Source organism: Festucalex cinctus, chromosome 5, assembly GCF_051991245.1.
Source record: "Festucalex cinctus isolate MCC-2025b chromosome 5, RoL_Fcin_1.0, whole genome shotgun sequence".
Classification (NCBI taxonomy): Eukaryota; Metazoa; Chordata; class Actinopteri; order Syngnathiformes; family Syngnathidae; genus Festucalex; species Festucalex cinctus.
In genome coordinates, this window is record NC_135415.1 from 19,131,747 (window position 1) to 19,158,225 (window position 26,479).

The 26,479-nt window shown below is 41.8% G+C and overlaps 1 protein-coding gene across 1 annotated transcript in view; it reads right to left on the reverse strand.

The window, feature by feature from the left end:
- LOC144019157 (uncharacterized) overlaps positions 1-26,479 on the reverse strand; it is a 32,201-nt gene that overhangs the window by 5,273 nt on the left and 449 nt on the right. The window contains exons 2-13 of the mRNA XM_077522023.1: positions 23,353-23,733; positions 22,566-22,740; positions 22,347-22,474; positions 20,359-20,652; positions 16,795-17,970; positions 16,102-16,196; positions 15,062-15,191; positions 13,778-13,852; positions 1,430-13,660; positions 1,219-1,332; positions 1,013-1,126; positions 89-247 (exon numbers count right to left, since the gene is read on the reverse strand). Of these exons, the coding sequence (XP_077378149.1) occupies positions 89-247; positions 1,013-1,126; positions 1,219-1,332; positions 1,430-13,660; positions 13,778-13,852; positions 15,062-15,191; positions 16,102-16,196; positions 16,795-17,970; positions 20,359-20,652; positions 22,347-22,474; positions 22,566-22,740; positions 23,353-23,733 (15,072 nt within the window). The remainder of the gene's footprint in view (positions 1-88; positions 248-1,012; positions 1,127-1,218; positions 1,333-1,429; positions 13,661-13,777; positions 13,853-15,061; positions 15,192-16,101; positions 16,197-16,794; positions 17,971-20,358; positions 20,653-22,346; positions 22,475-22,565; positions 22,741-23,352; positions 23,734-26,479) is intronic.

Here is a 26,479-nt window from a genome sequence, read left to right on the forward strand (position 1 = left end):
GGAAAGCAACAGTATTGTCAATGCCTGAGTCTTCATTTTCAGATTTGACTGTGATTTTCAAAGAATATGCTGTGATTTTCAGACTTACGGTTGACAAACTGTTGCTCCTCATGGGAAAGGATGCTGGTCAGGTGAGCCCCTTGCATACGACAGTCTCTCTCTGCCGTGTCCCAGTTTCTTCTGCTTGGAAAATACTTGTAGCACTGGCCCTGAAACTTGTGCCAGCCATATTCACATGCTTCTGTATCTGCAAGGCAATAAAGCAACAGATATTGAGGAATAAACTAGCATTTGAGTTACTCTGATCCGTTAAGTATCTCTCTGTGACGTCATCTAGTGTTTATGCCTGACCTATGAGGCCGTTTCTCTGGTTAGTACTTTTAATCAAGATGATAGTTGGATAGTTCCACTATAAGCACATTAAGAGCTCTAGAAGGTAAAACAAAAAAGTGAGGTCAAAAGGGTATGTGACCAAAGAATTGAGATTTTACCCATAGTAGCGTAACAACACAGTATTATTGATTTACAGGTATATCACACTGACGGTGATCCTTGTGTCTAAATATTAGCAACAAAATCCACTTTCTTAGTTTAACTCCTTTCATTTCAGTGCAATTAAGAAGAATACAAGGGCAAATATCTCTGTGGGCCGCTGTTTGAGCACGCACTTCTAAGATAGCAGCTGCGTAGAGTACACAAGTTGAGTGTAATTCACTGATAAGTGATCTCTTCCAAAACGAATGGTGGAAAATAGACACGCTCTAAATGTGCCTACACCCCAAAAAATACCCCGGGCTCAGAATGGAATAAAGAAAAAACAACAACAACAACAAAAAACTGAATTCATTCATGAAATGAAAGTAATATTTTAACGATACATTTAAGTGAAACCCAAATTATTTGGATTACTTCCTTATTTGTCTGGCTGTGACATAAGCAAAGATGCTATTTAAAATGTTACTTTTTATGTATAAATTACTTCCCACCATTGAGTAGTTCACTAAAAACATACCTTCCTCACAAAACAGCCCAGAGTAGCTTGGGAGGCAAACACATGTGAAGCAAGCCACCCCATCAACACATGTACCTCCATTGCGGCAAGGGTTGGACTGGCATTCATCAATGTCTAAACAAACATATATTATTTAGAAACCACAGCAGAGCACTTCAACATATGATTTTTACATAAAGAGATATTTTTTTAAGACAGTTTCTTACCTGTTTCACAGTGATCACCGCTATAACCAGGTGCGCAGCTACAGGCTGGGATGGTGCCACTCATGATGCAGGATCCTCCATTCAGGCAAATGTTTTCAGTACATGAGTCAATTCCTGAAAAAAAATTCAAATACATTTGCTCAACAATGGTCTGTCTGTTTAGTTGTATTGGTTAAAAAAAAAACATTGAAATAAAATGAAAAAAACCTACCGAGAATTTCAACAGTCTCTCCTACAATGGTGTGCCCCAGGTCACGTTCTGGAACCGAAGTTGTGCCCTCCGATGGGTTATGTGATTCTCCTCCAGTGAGCGATGGAGGTGCAGTTATGTCACTGTCTAGTTTACCATCCTTGCCAGAGAAAGGTTGTGTGTGGGGCACTGATGTCGCTGATAGCACGTTCTGGCTTTGGGTTTCAGCTGGTGTCATTGTTGTGAACTCCCCATCTTGTGGGGGGATTGACTCCCCCTTTGATGCAGTGGTGGTAGCATCTACCTTGAAGACTGTCTGGATTTCATCTGATCCTTGATTTGTTGTGGTGATCAACCTTCCGGACAGTGTCACAGAACTGACTGTTTCTCTCCCTGCTTGAGTCGTAAAGATGGAGGATGACATAGTGGTAACATCATGATGCTTTGAGGTTACTGCCTCATCCTCACCATGATCCACTTTAAGTATGCTATTTGTACTTATTCGATCTTCTAGATTGCTGGTGCTTTCTGAAGCCTCTTCAGATCTTGGAGAAGGTGTTGTTGAGTCAAAAGGCTGACTCTCTGCAGCTTGGCTAGTTGGGTACATTATTTCTGTTGGTTTTATGCTTTCATTGTCATCTGGAATGCTCTCTACTTTGTTGGGATTTGATCCCTCATAGTCTGAGGTCTCTCCACTTAGGTCTTCATAAATGTTGTCCGCTGGAGACTGTGTTACTCGATCGTCTGCTTCTGGAGTTGGTTCAATCATTTCACCACTTGAAATTTGCTCATTTGTAAGGTCAGTTGTAGCTTGAGCCACTGTGGCAGACACAGGCTCAGTGACTGAAGTGATACCGGTTGGTGATACATATTCAGAGATGTAATCAGTGTGAGGGTGGTGGGTGATAGCAAACTCTGACTGGGCATGCTCCAATGATTCTCGAGGGGGTGTTGGGTTTTGTTGGGGAGGAAAGGTTGTGACAAAATGTACTAAATTACTTTCCTGTGAAGGTATGGCTCCAAATGGGACATCTGAAATGTGATGTGCTTGTTTTGTTGTAGACACTTCTTGGTAGCTGGTAGAGGTCTCTCCAGTATGTGGTATGCCTGTGGGTTCTTGCGTGCTCGTTATGTCAGTGTATTGTGTCTCGTTATTCTCAATAGGAATTTGGAACATACCGGGGGACTGGGTAGAATAAGCCTCTGTCATGGGGGTCTTAGTAGGTGTTTCTTCATATAAAGAGGACCCTGCCTGAGTCGATGTTGGGCTAGCCAATTCTACAATATAGACACTTGGTGTGGTGACCCCTAAAGCGTCTTCCTCTGTTGAAGTGATTAGACTTGTCTCTGTTGGCACAGAAGCCTCCTCATTCTCTGAGGACGTTGAACTTTCACCAGCTATATCGGATGCTCTTGTAGTTGAATTCACAGTTGAATTAGAGGATAACTGTTCTGTAACATCTAAAATGGCATCTGCTGTTGGAGTTGTAGGGCTTAACAGTGAAGATGGGGTACTGTCTGGTTGAATGAAAAAGGTTTCAGTAATTCCTTGTGGACTTTCAGTAGACATTTCAAGTGAGCTTAAATCAGATTCCGGCTGAGTAGTTTCTTCCTGTGGTTTTATAGACTGAGTAGATTGTGGCGTTGTTACAGATTCAACATCAGTCGGTGTGATTGCTTTGGAATCTAGCATTTCAGGGGATTGGGTTGAAATTATTACAACATTAGTTGGTGAAGGCTCAAATATCTTATCCTCTACTTCAGTAAGCATGCCACTAGGTCCAAAGTCCTGACTTGACCCTTCAATGGGAAATACTGTGCTTGTTGTGGCTGTGACACTCACAATGTTGGAATGAGGAGTGAAAGCAATCTCAGATATGGCATGTTGGAAGGATGCATCAGATGGGGAAGAATCTAATTCTGGGGCAAATGTGGTAACAAATTGGATAGGAGGATCAAATTGAGAGGTGCGTTCAATAAAAGGTGCCTTAGATGTAGAAAATTGATCTTTTGTAAATGAAGATGTGACATGGTCCATGGTGCTGTCATTCTGTGATGGTGTCGATGTTATTCTGTCAGAGGAATGTGAAACAGTTTCTGAAAATACTGCTTCATGTAACATTGTGGTTACATCATTTGTTTCATTCTCTTGGGATCTTATGGCTTTAACTGTGCTCGAAAGAGTAGATCCTGTAGAAGTATTATCAGTGAAGGAAGTGGCTGTTGGCTTCTCAGTGCTGTAGAGACTTGAGGTGGCACCTGATAATATTTCAGCCTCCCCACTACCAGGCTCAGGCAATGCATCCAGATGTGATATCGTTTTAGGCTTCAATGTTGAAACTGTCAGCCTGTCGTTACTCGAGGTGCCAGCAGCATCACGTACAAAATTGGACGTTGTTTCCAGAGTACTGTAGAGAGATGACCAAATGCCTGATGATTTTATACCATTGTCAACTCCACTAATAATTTCAGGTTTCTTGGTGCTGAACAGTGAAGAAACTGGTAATGTTACTATATCGGATGATGTCCATCCATAGGATGATTCTACTGTTGCTGTGGTTTTAGGACTGAGCACATTTTCTCCTCCAGAACCTTCATCTGAGTCATAGACACGTGAGTCTTGATGAGATACTTGACTGATAGTTGTTGAAGACACTTGTGTGTGTGGTTTATCAGTGACTGAATGGACAGAAATTTGTGAGGGTAAATGTGATGTTTCATTGTTCACACTTGTGGCTGTGATGGCTGTTGCCAATGGGGTTAAGAAAGTGTCTTTTTCTTCACTATCCACCTGTTTGAGAACTGGCATTGTATGAGTATCAAGTGAGAAAACTGGTTGTGATGACGTTACGTCATATAATCCTCCACGGCTTGGTTTGGTTGAAGCAGTTTGTGATGACAATGTTTCAGTACGTACACTAGAATTTTCTGTAGTCAAAAGACTTTCCACAGGTAATGCTTCAGAAATGGCTGGGGAGTATTCAAGAGAGGCTGCTGATGCATGAGTGGGTGTGAAGACGTTTATAGAATCTGTTCCTGAAGCCTCTGGTTCCTCTGTCACCTCCAATTGTTGCATCATTGTAATTGGTGTGAGACCTCCTGCCTCCTCTGCCTGAATGGTTGGGTAAAATGGAGACGAGGGGATTATGGAAATGGTATCAGCATCAATAATAATATCAGTGCTGGGGATGAGATCAGGAGGTGGGCTTTCCTCTCCTATGTTGTGCGTAACTGGGGAGAGCAGTTCATATTCATCGTTTGTATCTTCTGTAATTAGAATTGTGTGGTTGCCTGTTGCTTCTCCAAATGTAACGTTCATAATCACAACTGGCTTGGAAGTGAACATCTCTGTAGTTTGGTCACCAGAACTCTCACCTTCTGTCGAACTCAAATCAGTTGTTGATTTATCAGTTACAGGTGTAACAACTGATTTGGCAGATGGCACCAAATACGATGTTTTAGGGTTAGGTTTTACTGTGCTGAAGACAGAAGGCCCTGTAGTCACAGTAGACATTGGTCTACTGAAGAGAGAAGATGCCTCAGTAACAGCAATTTTTAGATTCTCTGTTGTTGCTGTTGTTTCCTGGTAGGAAGAGGCCGTAATTGTTTCGCTTTCAGAAGATGTCTTTTCCTGAGATGTTGACATGGTAGCCCACATTACCATGGTTGTGGAATGTTCACGTATCCCATCCTTTTCTTTATTCTCTGATCTCGTTTGTGCCTCAGGTGGAAACACTGGTGTTCTCACAGTGCTGTGCAGGGAAGGATCTGCAGTGCTCACTAGTTTTTGTGTTCCAGCCTTTTCTGTAGACTCCTTGTCAGTTGAAGTTTCCTTAAAAACAGCAATGGTAATGGGTGAAGGAGTGATGTGACTTGTGGTTGCTGCAGTGGTGTCAAGCCCAGATGATGTTGTTATTGGTATGGATATTGCTGATATGTCAAAAAAGTCAGTTCCCAATCTCTCATCTTCGGGTGTTATATCATCATTGAAGAACCCACTTCCTTGCTCAGTTAAGTAATTCTCATTGCTAGTCTTGTAAGGGGCTTGGGTTGCTAATACAAATTCCTGTGTGGACTGTCTGCTCAGCTGAGTTGACGAATCATATGTATTCTTATCTATTTCTATCTCACTCATTTTATCAATGGATATATCTCCACCTGATCCATCTGAACTTATCTCCAAATCATCCTCTTCAGGGGAAAGCCCAGAGATTTCCATGTCGACATAAGTGGAAGATTCTTTTGAGGGAAGCATAGAGTGACTAGGCATTTCCCTTGGCTGAGTCCCTTCAAATATATGAGGACTTGATGAAACAGCAAATATACTATCCCCCGAACTTTCTTCCTCCGTAGTCACTAATGGTCCGTTAGTGGTTTTGGATAAGGTTGTCTGTTCTCTAGATAATTCTTCTTTTGGAGTTACTGCAGGAAACTCGGTTGTAATGGCAGAAATGGCATCTCCTAAGCTTCCAACACTCTGCCTCTCTGCATTGTGACTTTGCTCTGTTGCAGCCAACAAAGAGGATGCGCTTTGAGCTTCAATGGGAGTCACTGATGTAATTTTCTTAGTGCTGAACAGAGAAGACACTGAAGTTACTTGAGGTTTTAAAACTGTACTTGTTTGAATATCAGGTGATGGTGTTGAGAACTTCTCTGTGATAGAATTGACAGATTCTGAAAGAACTTGAATTGCTGTTGCTTCTGTATGAACCTCGGTGGAAGGGGTATGCTCTGTAACAGTTGAAAATGGATTCTTTGCGCTAAACATTGTTGAAACAGGATCAGATGTGACGTCATCTGAACCTTCATAATTTGTGAATAAAGACTTTGAGTTTGTGATGGATGCTGAGTTAGTATTAGGAGCAGTATTTTTCTTCGAGTTAATTTCTGTGTTGATGCTGTGTTTTGAAGTTGCTGGGAACGCTGTGCTGGAAAGAGTAAAGTCTGTATAAGCAGAAATTAGGTCTCCAGAGCCCTCATGAATGTTGATCACTTCTGCATCAGAACCTGTTGCACTAGGAAGTGAAATAGTTGTCACTGCAGCTTCCACTAGGCTGTACAAAGATGTTGATGAGACATCCGTGACAGGGTGAGATGTAGGCTCCTCGGTAAATGTCCTATCAGCAGTGGACATCCGCATACTTTCGTCTGTGTTCTTTTGTGTAATGGGGGAAATTGGAGTCTCAGTGCTTTCATGAGAATCAACTGTGCCATTTCCTCTCGATGAATGTGATGTTAATATTGTTGGTGTTTCAGTACTTAACACTGAAGAGATGATTGCTGACGTTTTGCCTATGATTTCTGTAGAAAATGCAAGAGTTTGATCAATAATCTCTGTGTCATCAATTATTTGAATGGAAGGCTTTAGGGAGATTGGAGATTTGGTAGATGTCGCCTGAGAAGTGCCAATCACAACAGCTGAGTGGCTGCTATGTTCCATTGTACTGTCTATAGATGGCAATAAAAACCAACTGGATGACTCTTCTGTTAAAATTTCAGTTGTTTGTCCTTTTGAGCTGTCCTGTTCTGGAAGAAAGAATGTAGAACCTGCATCCAATTCATTTATGATTGAAATATCTGAAGTGCTTTGTAGTATTTTAGATTGTGTGTTTGTGGACTGTGCAGGTATTGTAGTGGTGATTCCTGGTAATGCAGACTGGCCAGCGAGATCAGAACTAGGTGTTGCTTTAATGAAGCCTTCTACTTGATCAGTAGTGAGCAACTCTGGCATTGTTTGTTGTTCGGGACTTAGGGAAAATGCAGAGCTCATAATTGTAATAGTCTCTTTGATGGCCACGTTGCTCTTGTCATCTGTTGTCGAAACTACAGATTTTGCCTCAAGTGTAGTCATAGGTTTCTCTGTATAACTTAGGTTAAAAGTTCCTTGCTTTTCAGGTAACATTGGATTTAGTTTCTTTGTGTTGGATGAAGAAAGTGCTACAGTAACAGCATCCTTTAAGACATGTCTTGTCATATTGTCATTTGATGCTGTGGTTACTGGTATGTGGGCTCTGGACATTAGAGAAACTGTGGGTTTTGAATAATCTGAAGTGTGGTCATCCACATCCATATCCATATCCTGAATGGTTTCAAATTTCATGGTCGTTCCACTGTGAGACGGAAGGGTTTCCAGAATGTCTGCCTGGCTACTAACATCATCCTCAATGTCTGCAAGAATGGATGATGAAACAGGGACTATTAACAAAGATTCAGTAGTAGAGCTTGTTACAGAAGAATTAGAAGGTGGCTGTGGTTTGGAGTATGAAGGCACGGGTTTGGTTGTTTGGTCACGTTGTACTCCTTCAGGCATGTCAGTGTTTGAGACAGAAGATGATGTCTTTGCAAATATGTCTTGGGTTTGATGACCCGACCCTTCAAGATGATCGAGGGATGGTTTTGTCCCAATTGTGAACAGAACTCCATCAGTCTTAGCTGTAGTCACATACTTTGGTATTTCTGGAGTCACTGAAGTAGGTTTATCAGTACTGTGGAGGGATGACAGTGTGACTGATTCTTTGGAGACTTGACTGTCATGAGCTTCTTGTGATGCTGTCATCGCTGGTGTCTCTGTACTGAACATTGACGAAACAGCTGTTGTTGTCTCCTTCATAAATCCATCTCTACTGTCTCCAGAACTCTCAAAATCCGTGGTAGTGACATATGGTAGGATTCCAAGTTTGATGGTTGAGCTAATATTGGAAGGAACAGACTCAACCAGCGTAGCATCACTGGTAATTCCTTCATCTTCTATGTCCTCACTGTCTGAAAGAGCAGACGATACCGTTGGAGTTGGTTTTTCAGTACTGAAGAAGGACGATGCAGCAGTAACAGATGTGTTTGAAATGTCACCATGTGATGTGCTTATTGAGGATGTACCTGCAACCAAAATGGAAGGAAATGTAGGTGGTGTGATTTTTGGTGCTCTGCCGTCTCCAGAACTTTCAGAGTCTGCTGTGGTAACTAATGATTCATAACTTTCTGTTGTTTTACTTGACACTGGCTGTATTGGATGAGTACTGTACAAGGAATTGCCTTTGGTATAAGTCTCTTTTTCCTGATCTGGCAATTGTGTTGGTCTCTCTGTGTGAAACATTAAGAAATCTGTAGGAGGTGAAGGAGCTTTTTTGGTTATCTTAGGTTCACCTGAGCTCTCTTCTTCAATATCTGGCAGTGTCGCAATAGTCGCTGATAAGTCTTCAGCTGTTCTTACATGTGCGTGGGGTTCAGAAGGTGTTTTATGTGATACTGTAACTGATAGAGTGTCAGTGCTAAACAATGAAGAGGAGGGAGTTGTTGCTGATATGAATGAATCTCCAGTCAGATCAACAAGAGCTCCTGAGCCATCAGTGGTACTGAATGATAATTTTGTTTCAGGTGTTAAATTTGATCCAAGTATGGACGTAGATGACAACAGGGGTTCTGCTGTTGGTACTTCAGTGCTATACAGGGATGACAGCGCAATGGAGGTCTTTGAGAGAGTACTAGTTTCATTTCTACGTGATACTGTTGCTGCTGGTGTATCAGTACGAAGCATTGAAACCGTAATTCCAGTAAAGTCCTCAATGCTCTCCCCAGAACCATCTGGAGCTGCAGTGACTTTACTGGACATCTCAGTAGTGTTTTCATTTGAGGCTTTCATGGTAGAACTGTTTTTTATGGTAGCTGATGAGTCCTCGGTCTGACTTGTGTGTGCAAGTGGCTTAGGATGAGCTCCGTGTGATGTTGTGTCGTGGGTGTCAGTTTCATACATTGAAGAGAAAGTGGTTACTGAAATAAATGACTCTCTAGTAAGACCAACAGTGTCTCTAGAACCTTCATTTAAAGTGGTACTGACTGATGATAATGATTCTGTTTCAGGTGTTAAACTTGAGCCAATAACTGATGAAATGGACTCAGTGCTCACGTCCTCATTCTCAACATTTGTGACTGTAAATGAACGAGTAGGAGGTTCTGTTAGTGCCTCAGTAATGGCCGGAGGAGTGGTAGGGATGGAAGATGTTTGAATGAAAATGTCCTGGGTTTGGTCACCTGAACCATCTTGGTCTACTGGGGTCGGTACAAAAGTTGTAATGAGATAAGACAGTGGAGTTATTTTCGTAGTACTATGCAGAGATGATGTAGCAGTCCCAGAGATTTTTGAAATATTATGTGCAACATCTTCATGTGATGCTGCCACAGCTGGTGTCTTTGTACTAAACATTGAAGAGACAGCGGTTGTTTTGATTTTTGACACTCCAGTAAAGTCATTCATGTTGTCTCCAGAACTTTCAATGTCTGTTGACATTTCAGGCATCATGGTTGTTCCATAGAAGGAAGGCAAAGACTCAACCAGCACACTGACATCATCAATATCTGTAAAACTTTCTATTTCAGGTGTGACGTTAGGTTCACTGTCCGATGTAAGTAGCTCAGTGCTGAAAACTTCAACCTGACTATCTCGAAGAGTCGATAATCTCACGAGAGATTCTACAGTTGATGCCTCAGTAATGTAAAATGTAGTAGATTCAGGGTTGGGAGAAGATGTGAGCATGTCTTGAGTCTGTTCACCTGAACGATCTCGATCTACTGGGGTCAGAGCCGAAGCTTCCTCACTCGTAGCTGAAACTAATGATGTTTGCTTTTCAGGATCTACTTGACTTGTTTTTTCAGAACTATAGAGGGATGAAGCAATAGTTGAAGGATTCTTTGAACTGTCTTCCTTCACATCTTCATGAAATGTTGTCGCTGTTAGTGTTTTTGTACTAAACGTTGAGGAAACAGAAGTTGGTATGATTCTTGACTCACCACTAAAAACATTATCATCTCCAGAACTCTCCGTATGTGTAATATTATAGAATAATGCTACTACACTTGTCATGGTTGGGCCACTGATGATTGGTATTGGATTTGTCACATCAGAGACCAGGGAAACTGATGGTTTTCCTGTAACTGATCCAATGTCTGGTTCATGGCTTTCTGTTGTTTCATGTGAAATGGCCTTTTTGGAGTCAGTGGTGTTGAAAGATGAACCTGTGGAAAAGGCTTCTTTATCCTCAAGATGCAGTTCTGTTGTTTTTCTTGTGCTGAACAATGATGAAATGGTAGGAGATCCTGGCAGTTTTTGGGACTGCTCAGTCATTTGTTCACCCGAGTTGTCTTTGTCTGTTTTTGGGAAAACTGAATTGTTGTCAGGTGTAAGGGATGCATCGTCATTCTGGTTTGTTCCATGTGATGTTGTCACTGCCGGAGCATCAGTGCTAGACACTGGAGAAACATATGTGATTTTTGACACTCCATCATAGGCATCAATGCCATCTCCAGAACTCTCTGAGTATTTTGTGGTATAAATTGATGCCACTTCACTCGTCATTGTTGATTCAGTCATGGTTGACATTGGATGTGTCTCATTTAGTTCTGTTTTCAGGGTATGGCTTTCTGTTTCATGTGACATCACAGAATCGGTGGTAAAAAGTGATTCTGTGGCAAATGTTTCTTTATCTTCAAGAGGTGTTTCTGTTGTTTTTTCTGTGTTAAACAAGGAAGTGTTTGGAGATGCCACCTCAGTTACCTGGGACACCTCAGTCTTTTGTTCACCTGAACTCTCTTCCTCTTTTTCTGAAAAAGATAACTTTTTTTCAGGTGCAAGTGATGAGTCTTCAGTCTGGCTTGTTCCATGTGATGTCACTGCTGGCGTATCAGTGCTAAACAATGAAGAGGACATGGTTGCTGAAATGAAAGACGGCCCAATAAGCTCATCTCCAGAACCTTCTGGAAAAGTGCTGCTGACTGGTAATGATTCTGTTTCAGGTGTCTTGCTTGAGCCAATGACAGATGTAATGGGATTAGTGCTGACATTTTCATCTTCAATATCTGGAGCATCTTGATCTGGTAGGCTCATAAGAGAAGTTCCATCTGTTGTCAACATCACATTATCAGTCTTAGCCATATTTGACAATGTTTGAATTTCAAGAGACCTGGGAGTTGACGCTTTCATTGCTGGCGTCTCTGTACTAAACATGGATGAAACAGTAGGTGCAATTTTTGAGTCTCCAGTAGAAGCATCTGCTATGTCTCCTGAATCCTTTGTGTTTGTTGAAGTGGAAAATGATGCCGTTTCAGGGTGGACAGTTGATTTATTGAAGGAAAGAATACTCTCACTGGTCATACCTTCCTCTTCAATATCTGCAGCTGTAGATGATATCACAGAAGAAAAACTTGAAGACACAGAGCTTGTGTTCATCACATCTGAAATCAGAGAAACTGAAGGTTCTTCTTTGACTGATGATTTTTCTGTTGTCTGTGAAGTTGTCTCGAGTGGTTGGAATGAGTCCTCAGTCTGACGTATATGTGCATTGGGCTCAGTAGATGGGTTATGAGATTCTTTCACTACTGTGTTAGTGCTAATTACTGAGGTGGAAGTGGTTGGTGAAATGACTGACTCTCCAGATGATTCTGTTCCAGATAGACTGGATTCAGTGCTTGCATCTTCAACCTTAACTTCTCGGGCAGTAGATGTTAGAATTGGAGATTTGGCAGTAGATACTTCTGTACTGTAGAGAGCTGATGCAGCAGACACAGAAGATGTCAGAATGTTCATGTCCGGTCCTTGGTCACCTGAACCATCTTGAAATTCCTCTGTCTTAGCTGTTAGGTTTTGTTTTTCATTAAGATAAATGGATGAAGCAGTGACAGATGTCCTCGAAATGACACTTGTTCCACGTCCATGTAAGGCTGTCATTGCTGGTGTTTCTGTACTAAACTTTGAAGAAATAGTAGTTGTTGTGACTGACTCTTCAGCAAACTCACCAACGCTATCAGTTGACCTTTCCGGGTCTTGGGTATTGAATAATGAACCTGTTCCAGTTGTAATGGTTGATTCACTCAATGAAGGAACAGACTCAACATTCACAGTCTCAATTTCATCATAACTATCAACAGCAGTAGAGGATAAACTTGGAAATATTGTCACAGAGCCTTCTGTAGCATTATGTGTATCTGAACTTGTTACTCCATTTGTATGCTCTTTCAAATAACTTTCTGTTCTTAGCAATAATGTTGGCTTTGGAATCTCGGTGCTGTCTTGGGAAGATGAAGCCGAAGCCGAAGATGTTGTGAGGAATAGTTCAGGTGTTTCATCCCCTGAGCCCTCATTGAAAAGGGAACTCCCCCTTGTCTTATCAGAAACAGGAGTTAGAACTGGTTGTTCTTCTGCTTGATCTGTTGCAGTTTTAAGTTCCTCTTCAAGTAAGGACAGAGTACCTGGATCTGAAGTTTCTGAAACAGCAGAGAATATACTGGAGGCCATGCTGGGTGGTTTTTCTGTGACCATCACTGTTATGCCAGAAACAAAAGAGTCCCTTGAAGGTGTTTGAGACTCATAGATTTTAACTCCGTCTGTGACTACCGTTGAAGTCTCTGTGCTCTCATTAGAATCTGTACTTGGGGTGGGACTAAATGTAGAAAATGGCATTGATATTATATTGATGTCAGAAGACATTGTTGATGTCACTTGTGATATGGATGGTTTTAACATTCCTTCTATAATGCTGCTTGTTGAACTTGTTTTCCCATCCGCATCATTAGACGAGGGAATGTACACAGTCTGTGGAGAAGCTTGAGAGGACTCTTCAGCAGCTGGTGGGGCAGAAGTGCTTTTAATTTCTACTGTTGCCTCAGCTATGTTTCTGTCTGTGTGAAGATCTGTTGCCAAAGTAAAAAGGGATGGATCCTCTGCCTTGTCTGTCTGAGTCACTTGTGAGTCATTCTTCATAGTTATGGGAGCACCCATTGACTTGTCTCCTTTTTGTCCAGATGAGGTGATGACAGTGGCGGTAACCTTATCTGATAAGGTTATTTGGTTGCCCTCTGCTATTTTGGTCATATGTGCTTTAGATGGCGATGCAGTCGGAAAGAAATGAACAGAAGTAGCTGTAACTAACATCCTATTTGTGGTTTCTGAGCTGGCTTTTTGTGTGGTTTTAAATGATGCGGTGTCACCAAGAGTCGCAGTTGGAGCAGCAGTTTTGTCGTTCTGTGTGGAGCCCTCTTCATTTTCAGGAAAAGCTCGAGTGGGGTTTGTTTTAATAGTTTGACTGTTTTCGGGGTCATTTGGGTTCAGTTTTTCTGTGCTTGACAGAAGCCCTTCTGCCAATTCAGTGAACCCATCTGCAGGAAGGTTGGGCAATCCATAATCAAACACTGTAGTTGTTTCTTCATTTCCTCCTAAATGTTTCACATTTGTCACAATATGGGTACCTTTGGCTTCTTTGTCCCCTGGACTCAGTGGATCAAGTGTTATCTCATATTTTCCATTAATAAAACTAACAATTGGAGTGGTAGTTACAGTAGCAGGGGACAAATGTGGGTGCCCACTCTGAAGGATAGGCTCACCATCTTCCACTGAGGCGGTGGAATGGTCAGGCAAGACAGGAGACTGAGAGTTCTGTGACTGAAGTATCTGGTCAACTGTAAAAAGAGAAAGGAAAAAGCTCAAGAAAGGAAAAGTGTTGTGAATTATTTTACATAAATAAGGCAAAACAGTTCCAGAATTCAATATTCACTATATTCAAGCTTCACGGTACATAACATTCTTTCAATATTCAAACTCAAAAAGTGTTTTAAACCAAATGCTGATAACCTAGGAAAATGAATGTAAGGCTTCATTGGGGAACTCAAGTCAAAAAATGTCACTCCGGTAATACTATACGTTCTTTGTGCCCTTTGTAATTAATATTACAATGGTGTAATAAAAAATAAGCTAATTAATTTCCTCATTTTCATCCTGAGAGGACTGACATTTTGACATTATATCACCCACTGCTATCTTCTGGGTTTCATGCATGGCAGTGAAAAGTGTGCATTTTTACATTACGTAATATTTTGCAATGAAATATGAATAAAAACAGGTGAGTATTATCAGCAAATCTGAACAATAAATTAGTTGCCTCACCCTCCCTCTTGTGTTTTCCCACAAATGATTTTAAGTGGTGACTGAAAAAGATTATTGGTTGCAACCTGCACCACCTGTTTAAAGTCCAGACCAGCCTGGGAACAAATGTAGGGGACTTAACTGACCAAGCCACACTTAAGCACACGTACACGCACCCACACACAGTTACGCACAATCTCCCTCCGTCTCCTTGGTCTTAGTATGGGACTGTCATTTGCCAAAGTTCCAACAGAAATTCACCACCACAAAGACTGCTTGACAAAGCATTTTTTTTTTCCTCACTACACTGTCTACCTATTATCTCATCATTTGAATTGTTTTTTGCCTTAAGGATTTCCTTAAGATATTGAGACAATTTCATTTCGGTCTTTGGAAAACCATTACGTCCGGGAAATCACATTATTGTAATTTCTCAATTAAATTTATTTTTTTTTCCTGTCCAGGTTTGTGACAGAATTCACACTTGAGTTGTTGTAATGGATCTAACACCTCGTGTACTGTTGTTGTAAACAAAACACTTCAAATCTGTACTTATTTTGTATTTGTCCATCCATCTATCCAATTATTCACAAACACATCACACATCAAAGAGTCACGTGTATATCAGTAGCTTATTTTGCTCTGTTACTATGCAACCAGACCAGACGTGCCTCCTACTATGCCAATTTTCCAAAAAGTTTCCCACAAATCCTGAGAGAGCAAAAAGCGTGTGTCATTTGAGCCACATGACATGATGTAGAAGTAAAAGTAGCTGGAATCGCCCACTTTGGTCACGTGGATTCCAGCTGTCCTGGCAGCGAACAGAGACTTTGTGTTAGAGGTGAAATCACTACTTGATCTCAGGTCCAACATGAGCTAAAGAAGGGCATCTGTGCTTACTTGTGAGCAACTCACACCTACTGTATGTCTTGTGCTTTCTATTTGTCTTTCCTCTGGGAAGTTTTCCCACAAGGAAAAAAAAAAATCTACAAACATTCTAGACATTGGATTGAAGCGCAGTCATACAGTCGATACAGGCAGACTCTCTCTGTACACACAGACATACTGTACATACAGCAACTGGAAACTGACTGCTTGTGTTCCATTAAACATACTGAGAGGGAAGAACCTAGAATGCAGTTTCCAAGGCAGCCAAATACCCAATAAATCATGCACGACTGACTTTTCTAACTCAGAAATCCATTGTGTCATTGTTGAAGTCACATTGGAAACGTTAGTAGCTATGGTGGATCCTGAATTACAGTAGGGAAAAGGGATGCACCTGCTGTTTGCAACTGAGCTTATGATCAAATGGGCTTTTGACCTTCAAGTTGCTTTAATGCAGAAGAACATCTATATAAAACGTAACAATCAAGAGCTCAGGATATCCTCAATGTAAAAGCTACGGAGAAGATCACATTGTCAATTGCAAAGATCAAAACTATAATTGACAGACTCCATGTCACACAGTTTTTAAGTTATACCCACATTTTCCAGATTATAAAGTACCACTGATTGTCACATACAAGGAAAAAAATTGTGGGGTGAAATTCTTTCTCCGCATTTGACCCATCCCCTGAGGGAGCAGTGAGCAGCAGGGGCTACGCTCAGGAATCATTTGGTGATCTAACCCCCCACAATTCCAACCCTTAATGCTGAGTGTCGAGCAGGGAGGCAAATGGATCCCAGTTCTATAGTCTGTGGTATGACTGGCCGGGGATTGAACCCACGCCCTCCCAGTCTGAGGGCAAGCACTCTACCACTAGACATTACCTTTTTCACACACCTTGAAAACTGGTCTCCCATTAATGAATCGCACTTGAATGGCGCTCTGACGTATACTCACGGGTGAGCGAGATGCAGCCTGATGTGAGACTAACCCTTCTAACGTGACGTCACACAAAACAGTACCGGGCACGCGTCGACCATCTCTGATGTTTACTATGTGTGTGTGTGTGTGTGTTTGAGGCAAGAGCATTGACTGTGCTGTGGCGAGACTTGCTTTGGAAAATACTTATCGCTACCTGGGGAATCCACTTTTATACAAAACATTAAATTAGGTAAGACATTTGCTTTTATTTACGGTTGTTTTCAAGTTCTGAATCTCAAGACAAATCAAAGCAATACTCCAGAAAGAGAAAACACAGCCTAAGTCTTGAATCTTGGGATAAGCTACCTTGTCAATCAGAACGAGTTGTCATGGGGTTTGTTGCACACGGTATCTAATTGTACCAATCCACAAAAAAATGCCTGCAGTCTTGCCTGTTCATTGATTTGAGAGACAGGTACAAAGAAATTAACTTAAGATTTGCCTTTTGCACAACAACAATCTAACAAGACATAGAAAACAACTTCAACAACAAGATCTAAGTCCACAACAAAGTGAAAGTTGCAAGCAGAGATTCTCCAATGATTTGTTCAGCATTGAAAGGTGGCAATTAATAAGTCCTATTTTAAAGATTGTGTTGGTAAGTCTTACCTGATGTGTTCTGCTTCTGTATGACAGCGGATTCCGTTATGACTGTTGCTTCTGGAACGCTGCTGCTGCTATCCGTAGTTGAAATCACTGGAGCGGTTGTGAAAAACTCTGCATCAATGCTTGTTGGAGTGTCAACCGGCGTCAGGATGTCACCAATTTGGTCTGACACCTGATCGGTGGACTCGTCAAAGACACTCGTCGATGCATCATGTGATGTCACATCTTCGACGGGAATGGGAGCGCCCATCCCGGTTGCCAACAGGTTTTCATCTGGTGTCGCGACATGCTGTGTTAGGACTCCTTTCTGTGTGGTTGTTTCCAGTGGTGAGGGGGTGGTGGTGCTGATGTCCACCTCAGTGCCAGCAGGCTTGGTGTTGGTCGGAATGACACTGGTGGTAGGAATGTCCGTCTCATCTGTGCTGAGCAAGCCGTCCTGTGACGATCCTGTGACAGGGGGTGGCAGTGCCTCTACCAGTAAATCCGTCTCTACCTCATCAGTGTTGCCATCGTAGAATGGGAATGGTGGTGTTGATTCAGATGGTGGTGTTGTTTTTAACGAACTGAAAACGTGTTCACTTTCAACTTCTGTTGCTGTGTCAGTGAGATTAGAAGTCAGAATAGTTTCCTCTGTTTCCCCTTTGGCAAACATGGGCTCCGTGCTAGGAGATGCATCTTGTAATACCACATCAGTTTCAATGGTGCTGATTTCAATCACAGAATGATCATCTGGCTCTTCCATTGCTTCGGACACTGATTCTGTTACGTCAGTACTTCCTGTTGTGATATGGAGCTCTGGCAATGTGTCACCACGATGGGGAACGGTTTCAACCAATGTTATATTCTCATGGACAAAGTCTTCGACATCAAACTCGGGGTCCACTGGATTTAGATCATCAATGTCTTCATGGTCTTTCGTATTGCTCGGTACCACTGTGGTAAATAACTTCTCTTCTTTGCCTGCTGGAGTGGGACGTGGTGGAACCATACTTGTAGAAAACATGGATGGAGGATCTGTAGGATCTGGATCCACTTCAGCCTCTGGTCCAGTTTCAGAAGTTTGGGTTTGAGTAAATGCACTACTCTCAAGTAAAGGAATGGAGGAAGTGAAGGAGGTGCTAGTTTCGTTGATCACAGATAAGTCCACAAAAGAAGTTTGGTTGATCATCAATTTCCTTCCTGTAAAATACACATGTCATAATATTAGACAATATATCTTTTAGCAAAATTAGATTACAGACATTCGGAAGTATTCAATGCAGAGAACATTTCTGGGAATCTAATGCAACTATATCAAAAAGACTTCCTCTCTTAAGTGCAATCTGTTGGTTATACCATCTTTTATTAGTAGTTAATCTAATGTGGCAATCAAACTGATGGACTCATTATTTGGAAAAAAATAGTATTGCTGCAGGTAGGCAATGAACCCAGTTTGAATACGAACTCTAATTCTGTAAACATTTCCTCAAGTCCCTGAAACAACAAATGTCATTCCTCGAAGAAGAGAATATAAACATTTAGACCAAGCCAGGGCCTTTACTGTGTAAACTCTTTACGCAGTTCATTAGCGCTTGAACCTTTCAGCTTTTCTTCACGGTTGTCAAATACAAACACAACTCAAAATGGATGGTTGCAGATGACCAGGTGGCTTTTATATGATAGGACCAGAAAAGTTGTTCAACAAAAGTTGGTTGAAATTAGGAAACCAAATACAATCAACCGGTGAACCGTTGAATAAACTCGCAACTTGATTTTAATTGAAGAATTAAAACAATACTTAACATACACATACGATCTCTCCATCCTGAAACTATCTGTGATGTCAGGTACAAGACACAATTTTTCCAAACAGGAACACAGAGGCAGCTTTCAAAGGGAGAGCATTATCTCATTTGAACTGTTGCTATTACTGACGCCTGTTTTTGTACAAGACAATCCAGGAAGCAATCAGATCGCAATGACACGCTTTTTCCCTATCCACTGCCTTGATTCATCCACTCTCGGACCAGTGAATCCCAACAATATAAGAAGGTGAGAGATCCTAATTCCCTGCTACAGCTCATATTTCCCATAAAACATATATTTGTGTTGTAATGCGTTTATAATTTTAAAATCAGTTTAAGTGTGATTATAGTTTGTGAGAGGGGGATTTTAAGGTTTGAAGTTAAACCCGTTATGGTCTCCATACGTTTCTTTTTTTTGTTTGTTTACATAATGTCTTGTGGCATATGGCTGCGAGCGGGAAGGCAGGAAATGATGCAGCGGGTCCAACCAAACAAGGGTACTTGACAAGCACTCAGATGGGGGCGTAAATACAAATGGCTGAGCGAGGCGACATAGAAGACACAGCGGGGAGGAGAGGGCGGTCTCTTTGTGTGCCCTCTGAACTCCGCGGGGACTTATCTCCGCGAGAGTCAGCCTTCCTTAGGGCACTAAATGGCCAGGCAGGGGACGGCTTATCTGCCCAAGCTCTCATTTGTAAAGATGGAAAGGCCAGGTCAAGGGTCACCGGGGATGACTGAATTTAGAAGTCCTGCGGTAGCTTTGTCCATTATCCAAATGTCTGCTCTGATAAGTGCAAGTGAGAATGACAGGGCGAAAAAGTCTGACAGCGGAAATGAAGGGAGAAAGGCAAAAAGGGAGTAAGATAGTGAGCCTAAAAGGTCTGACAGGTGAGGCATTCTGCTGCTTCTCTGTTAAAGGAATCTATCATCAGTTGTTTGCTTTGCCTTGGGGATGCTGATTAGTTAAATTGTCCCAGTCTGCTAACTTGCAGTGAACCAAGAAGCGTCACTCCTGTTGAGATGTATTGCCATAGTCGCTTCTCTTCCCGTGGCACAACAATGACCTTATTTGTACGCCTACTTGAATCTTTTCAATGGGACAAGCCCTGAGATCACATAAGACATGTCACAACTGAAACAAATTGAACGCTCATCTGACATGTAAGCTGTGCCAAGAGATGCTTGAACAGTGTTTGAATAGTACTTGAGCGCATGAATGTGTTGCAGATCAATCAATGGGAAGCATCCAGCCTCTCAGGAAAAATATTCACCATTAATGCTCCAATTATAGTAATGGTCGGTCGGACCAATGAGTTTTAGGTAAACAGTTTCTCACCATAATTCCTCCCCTTGGCTACTTTTTGCAACGACAGAATTGGGTTGGGTAGGAAAAAAAAAAAGAAGCTTGAGACAGTGAGGTCAACTGGACCTTGTGTACTAAGACACATATGGCAACTACATCATCAAAATAAATGTTGTTTTTTTATTTAAAAAAAAAAAGAGTTTTCTAGCCTATTTGAAACTCATGTATCAGAAACGGACAAAACATACCAAAAAAATAGTGTTGTTTTGTATCTAAATGTATAGGGGGAAAGAAGTGAAAGGGTGCGGACTGAATAGAAAATGAGATCATCGTCTGGACTGTTGTAAAAAAACGTCTGCGCCTTCAATCCCACTTTTCAATGAAGCCAAATATGAACACATTATGTTGTCAGCACAGCCCCACACAGGTAACGCCATGTTCCATGGCACTCATCCCCCTCAGTCAACATGATGGGCTCACCTTTAAAGCAGTAAGCTCCCAGCTGGGTTGACGGGTCTGGGAATCCCGTCTGGTTCCGATAGCGGTACATGGTCCTGACACCCAGCAGGCCTCCCCCGCACTGAATTTTGGGTACAGAAACGGGATGCCGCGCGCTGCCGTCTGAAAGCCAGCCGTAGTCGCACCTGTCGAGACCTCGTCGCCACGCAGCGTGAAGCTGGCCGGGAGTTGCCAGCTCGCTATTTCTCTTCTTACATTCTTCCTTTGCTTCCTCAAAAGTCATTTTCTGGGGCACAGGAGCGTAGAACACGTCACCTGGAATGACCATGACAAATTGCAACAAAGGGTTAAAAATAACAAATTAAACAACACTGCTACATTAGTATACAATGGATGATTAGTTTATTTTTAGACCAAGTCAAACCAACTGTTCCCACTAAAATTCCAGCCACCCCTCCCCTCCAAATGTTTTGTTTTTGTATTTTTGAAAAGAAAAATGGTACTATTTTTTTTTTCTTATTGCAAGGAAATTTTGAACATGTCCAAAATTCATGGTATTAACTGACCGGTGCGGAAGCACATGTTGGATCAGTGTTCACAATTTTGAACGGAACTACCGTATTTTCCGCACTATCAGGCGCACCTCATTATAAGGCGCACCTTCAATGTATGACATACTTGCAAACTTTTTCCATATATAAGGCGCACCGTACTATAAGGCGCACCTTCAATGAATGACATATTTTAAAACTTTTTCCATGTATAAGGCGCTACAGTAGAGGCTGGGGTTACGTTATGCATCCATTAGATAGTGCTGCGCTAAAGGGAATGTCAACAAAACAGTCAGATAGGTCAGTCAAACTTTATTAATAGATTACAAACCAGCTTTCTGACAACTCCATTCACTCCCAAAATGAATAAACAGCTGTTTTATTATTTTCTCTGACGTAAAGTGTTAGTATTAGCTAGCGATCCAAAATGGCGGGATCTTCTGCGCATGCGCGTCACCGATCGTGCAGGGTCACCGATAGCGTCTTGACAGCGAGACCTGTTGCGGCTCAATATTGATCCATATATAAGGCGCACTGGATTATAAGGCGCATGGTCAGCTTTTGAAATAATTGAAGGCTTTTAGGTGCGCCTTATAGTGCGGAAAATACGGTACTCATTTAGTGACAAACCTACACATTTACTTCCAGGTCTTTGGCCAAATAAAGTACAAAAGTAGACAAAACAGGCTGAAAACATGTTTTCATTTAGTCCAGGGTGTAACATTTCAAGCAATATATTAATTCCTTTGATTTACAGTGGCATTGACACCCACCCAAGGAATGTGGCCCATCCTTTAAGCATGACACACATCAAGTCATAACATACATTTACATTTTAGTTTTTTCACCATTTTCATCCTTGGACTTTCAGCAAATGGTTAAAATCTATTAAATGAAATGTGCTATTAATTAATATGATTATTATCAGTTTGGCCATGTCTGACCCCCCCCCCCACCCCCACCCCAAAAGAGATAATAAAACACATATACCAGCAGTCAATAGCTAAAAACAAAGATGATTGTTAGCTGGCTGTCGAGTTGGGGTTTGCTCTCTGGCTGACTCCACCTTGTACATCTGTTCACACTAATGATGCAAATGCCATTCTAAATGACTGCATTTGTATTTGTTCAATACAGTTACATTAAATGTTGCAATGGAATATCTGAGCTGAATAATACCAGCGAGATGAACAACTGAAAGGAGACTGGGCAAAGATTTGAAAGCGTCATTAAAAGGCTGTGTTGAGAGCTGAATTGACTGAGCTTGTCAGCAGTTACAGTCTCGAACATGAGTGAGAAGAAAAACATGGAGGGAAGTTCATCAAAAGCAATGCCAGATACTTTCACAACACCATTATCACATTTTTTATTGGTTAAGTTACCACTACAGAGCTTGAATGTAAATGTTGGTTGTATCAGTAAGTTGTCTTTCTGCTAAATAGTTTGATTTTATCTTACCGTAAAGTTTGTCCACATAACAGTATACATCATATGTCTCTGTGGGTTTCCTGGTTCCATATGACCTCACACCAGGTTTATTCCGAAGGTCTCCAAAGCAGCCCTTTCTGGGATTTAGGATCGGGTATCTATAGACACAAGTGATGGAAGATCCATTTTACATCTCTCTGAGATGTGGAAAAATGCTTGGTAGACAGATTTGAAGGACAACAAACATACCTCACTGTCTGGTCAGCGATCCAGCCGGCATCACACTGATCAAAACCATCCTCGTACGCGGCTTTCAGCTGCTCGTACGTGGCGATGGTTGCGCCGATGTTGTAACACGCATCGACAGCATTTGCGTAGTCTAACGTGTACCTGCTGGTGTTGGCTCGGTAGTGAAAGACGACCCCTGGACACAAAAATGAAATAATTTCATCTTAATATACGGCATGACGAACTTGATCCAAAATATTTCCGATTCATTTCAATCTCCAGGTGAAGTGTGATGCTGCAATAAAACAAGATGATGTGTGACGAGTCTCACTAACATGACCTTGGACCTATAAATAAGTTTGTGATGATTGTCAACAAGCACAAAACATAATGTTACAGTAATCCCACCCATGCTTTCTACATCCTCAAAACATGAGTTATATCTCTAAGTGAAAACACATTGCAGATAATAACCATAGGCCAAAAACGCTATATCTTTTGGCTTGCTCGTAACGGTCAAATAACATAATCATAATTCAAACGCTGTTTGATTGTGATGCTAGATAAACGGAAAGAAAAGGATAATGTTTCAGAGGTGTCACAATGGAACGTAGCATGCGCTATCATCCACAATGGAGCGCTAGCAGTTGATTGTGTTGGAAACAGTAAATATATCAACAGCAAGCTAAAGGAAGATCAGAGTTGGGAGGTCTATAGTTCATAGAGTGATTAGTTACCAATACTTCGAAATATTGATTGCAGAAATATGTGTCCACATATATTCAGTAATTACAAAGAATCTTCTTACCATCAACATTGAGGTTAACTGTATCGCGCGTGTCCTCAATGCCGTACACGACCTCACAGCGATACGTGCCCGCATCGCTAGCAAGCAGCTTGACCATCGTCAGCGAGGCGTCGCCCACATCCTCGGGGTGACTGGGCACGGATACCCGGTTCACGTAGCTGGAGTCAATCTTGATGACCCCGTTTTGTGCCACTAACACCGTTGACTCCACTTCTCCCTCTATTTTGCTCCATTTGATGCGCAAGTAGTCTTTGGAAAAAACGGCGGTGGCGTTCGGGTTGACTGGTGACGAGGTTGGAATAGTTGAGAAGAAACAGGGAAGGTTAACTTTCCCGGAGAGGGACCCGGTGATTGGCTTGACGATTGATAATGTGTTGGCGACTGAAAGAGAAATAAAGAAGGGTTAATGCGTATTCATCATCAATCATACAAGAAAAATAGGGTTATAATGAATCTACAGTACAGCATTTCTGGTCTTGAAAATACAGTCAACACCCTAACGTAGTCTGTAGCACTAAGCTAAAAGGGCATTCAGGCTGTAGTCAGTTATCAAGAACCAAATTCTTCTTAACGGTACCCGTCAGTCAGTCTCAGGGGTTCGGCAGAGGTCAAGAGATACACCCGACTCATAGGATTCATGATCACACGCCCTGCTTGGCCATCATTTGCTGCAGGTGATCACGCTACATTGCTTGGCCTATCTGTGCTGCAGGGAATTTGGTGCACTCACTAGTCCACTTGTGACTCTTGTGATGTGATTATGTCGAGAAAACCAGAACATGGTCGGATAAATGTGTGCAATATGAATTAACGGCATGTACGGTGTTCCGCAGGGTTCAATTCTGGTGCCTCTGCGTTTTTTTTTTTTTCTGCCTTTCTTCAATCTTGAGAAAACAGCAGTTGTTTTTAAAGTGCTCTATAAATTTGGAGTTGAGTTGAGTGATGGACAGTGCCAAGTTGGGCAATTCTATTCCAGCACAACTAGCTATCTAGCAAAACTAAAGGAACACTTCCATAAGCTGCATGCAGATACAACGCTTTCTGAATTCAAGGTGAAGAGAGCCAGATTTGATGAAAAGGCTACTCTCCCTGTTCAATTTCTTCAGCAGTCAACCGGCCTAGATCAATGTCTTGAATTTGAAAATAATCCCATTTTATTTTTCCAATAAGGGTTCGTTGAATGTGCATAGGAAACTAGATGGTTTCAGTACCTCTAACAAGGTTAAGAACCACTAAAGCTATGACGATGTACTATTGCCCAACTCGTTTGCATTGACAGTGTGTGACAAAACCACCCAAACTGTCAGAAACATCATGACTCTGAAAATTACCCTTGGAAAGTCACACCTCATCCTGTAAATTATGCCCAATTTAATATGAACTATACAGTGTGTTTAGAGTCCGCCGTACATGGAGTGACGCAACCGAACTTGGTTGTGGGTTCTGCAACTAGCTTTCATGAGTGGTCGGCAACTAATTTTGCTGAATCGCAGGTGAACAGAGTCACAGAGTAAAAAAGTGGCACGTTGATGAAGTGAGATGCAGCCATACCATAGAGTTGAAAGTCAACCCAAAAATATTTTTTATGACAGTAATATGTCCTATACAGTCCTACTGACTGGTCTAAATCTGGTATTCTGATTAAGATTGCTTTAGTGGAATATGAGTTATGAAGCCTGCGATTGGTTGGCACCCAGTTCAGGGTGTACCCCGCCTACTGCCCGAAGCCAGCTGGGATAGGCTCCAGCACCCACACGACCCTTATGAGGAGTAAGCGGTTAAGAAAATGGATGGAAGCAAAATCCAGCCATTTAGGGGGCGGCCATTTTGCCACATACTTGCTGTCGAATGAAGATGACATCAATGTTGCCCAGGGAATCAGGCAAAGACCAATCACAGCTCACCTGTTTTCTGAAGCCGAGCTGTGATTGGTTGTTACTTGAGACCTTAGCAACATTGATGTCATCTTCAGTCGACAGCAAGTGTCAAAATGAATGAGATGAATAAAAATGGCTGGATTTTGCTTCATAACTCTTGTTCCACAAATGTAATATTATTGTCAAGACATGTTTAAGGTTGACTACCATTTTAACAAAGTATAAATACTGTATAAATGATGAGATTCACTGCGAGGCCTTTATTTAACTACATTTATACAGAACAAATAAAAACTTGGCGGGTCACTACTGTATCAGCATGGACATGATCTTGTACTTCTCAATCTCAACTGCTCAATACAAGGATGATGATGATGATAATGATGGAGATGATAATAATCATAATCCCAATGTTAATTAATTCTATCCATTTCTGCAGAGTGCTTGCCTTGAACCAGACCGTGTGACTGTTACTATGCTCCTGCTGACTGTATCTCATCCACTTCCGAGTCGGGAGGCAAAGGAGACATCAGACAACCAAACACAACATGGCAACAGGCTGAATCACGCTGACTCATGTGGTGAGGAGGGAATTTGCTTTTTTTTTGGGTCGAAGGGTTTGCGAGTGGGGAATGGGGATCAGAGGGGGTGGGGGAGTATTGAAGGGGAATAATGTAGGGAATGCTCTGGAAACAGCGGTGGGACTGCCTTCGAGGCATGAGTGTGCACACTTTAACAAGAGGGCCTTATTCGGATGAGAGGTGAAACCAGCTGTTATTTCCAGACTGGGAACTCGCTCTAATTGAAAGGTGTCCAAGGCAGACAGAGACCAGGGGCCAAGGAGAGCCTTGGGGGCCAACGGGTCCCCCAGGTGCAAAGGTCTTAAGACATACTGTCACCTTGAGAATGCTCTCACAGGTTGGTTTAAAGCAGAGGGTGTCAAAATGATTGTACTGCAGTTCAAGGGCCATATAGTGCCTAATTTGATGTCAAGTGGGCCAGACCAGGGAAATTGTGGTATAATTAACTCATTCACTGCCATTGACGGAAAAAGACGTCAAATGATGCATTTTTTTTTGCTGGTCTGGCAATGAATGTGTTAACCTGCATTTTATATTTCCTTTTGGCAGAAAAGAGGAAGGCTTTTATTTTTAAGAAACGAATAAGCCAATAGCAAAATATGTTGTAAATCTTGAATAATTCCATTGAAAACATGCTCTACTAAATAGTTAAACTAATTATTTGCTTTC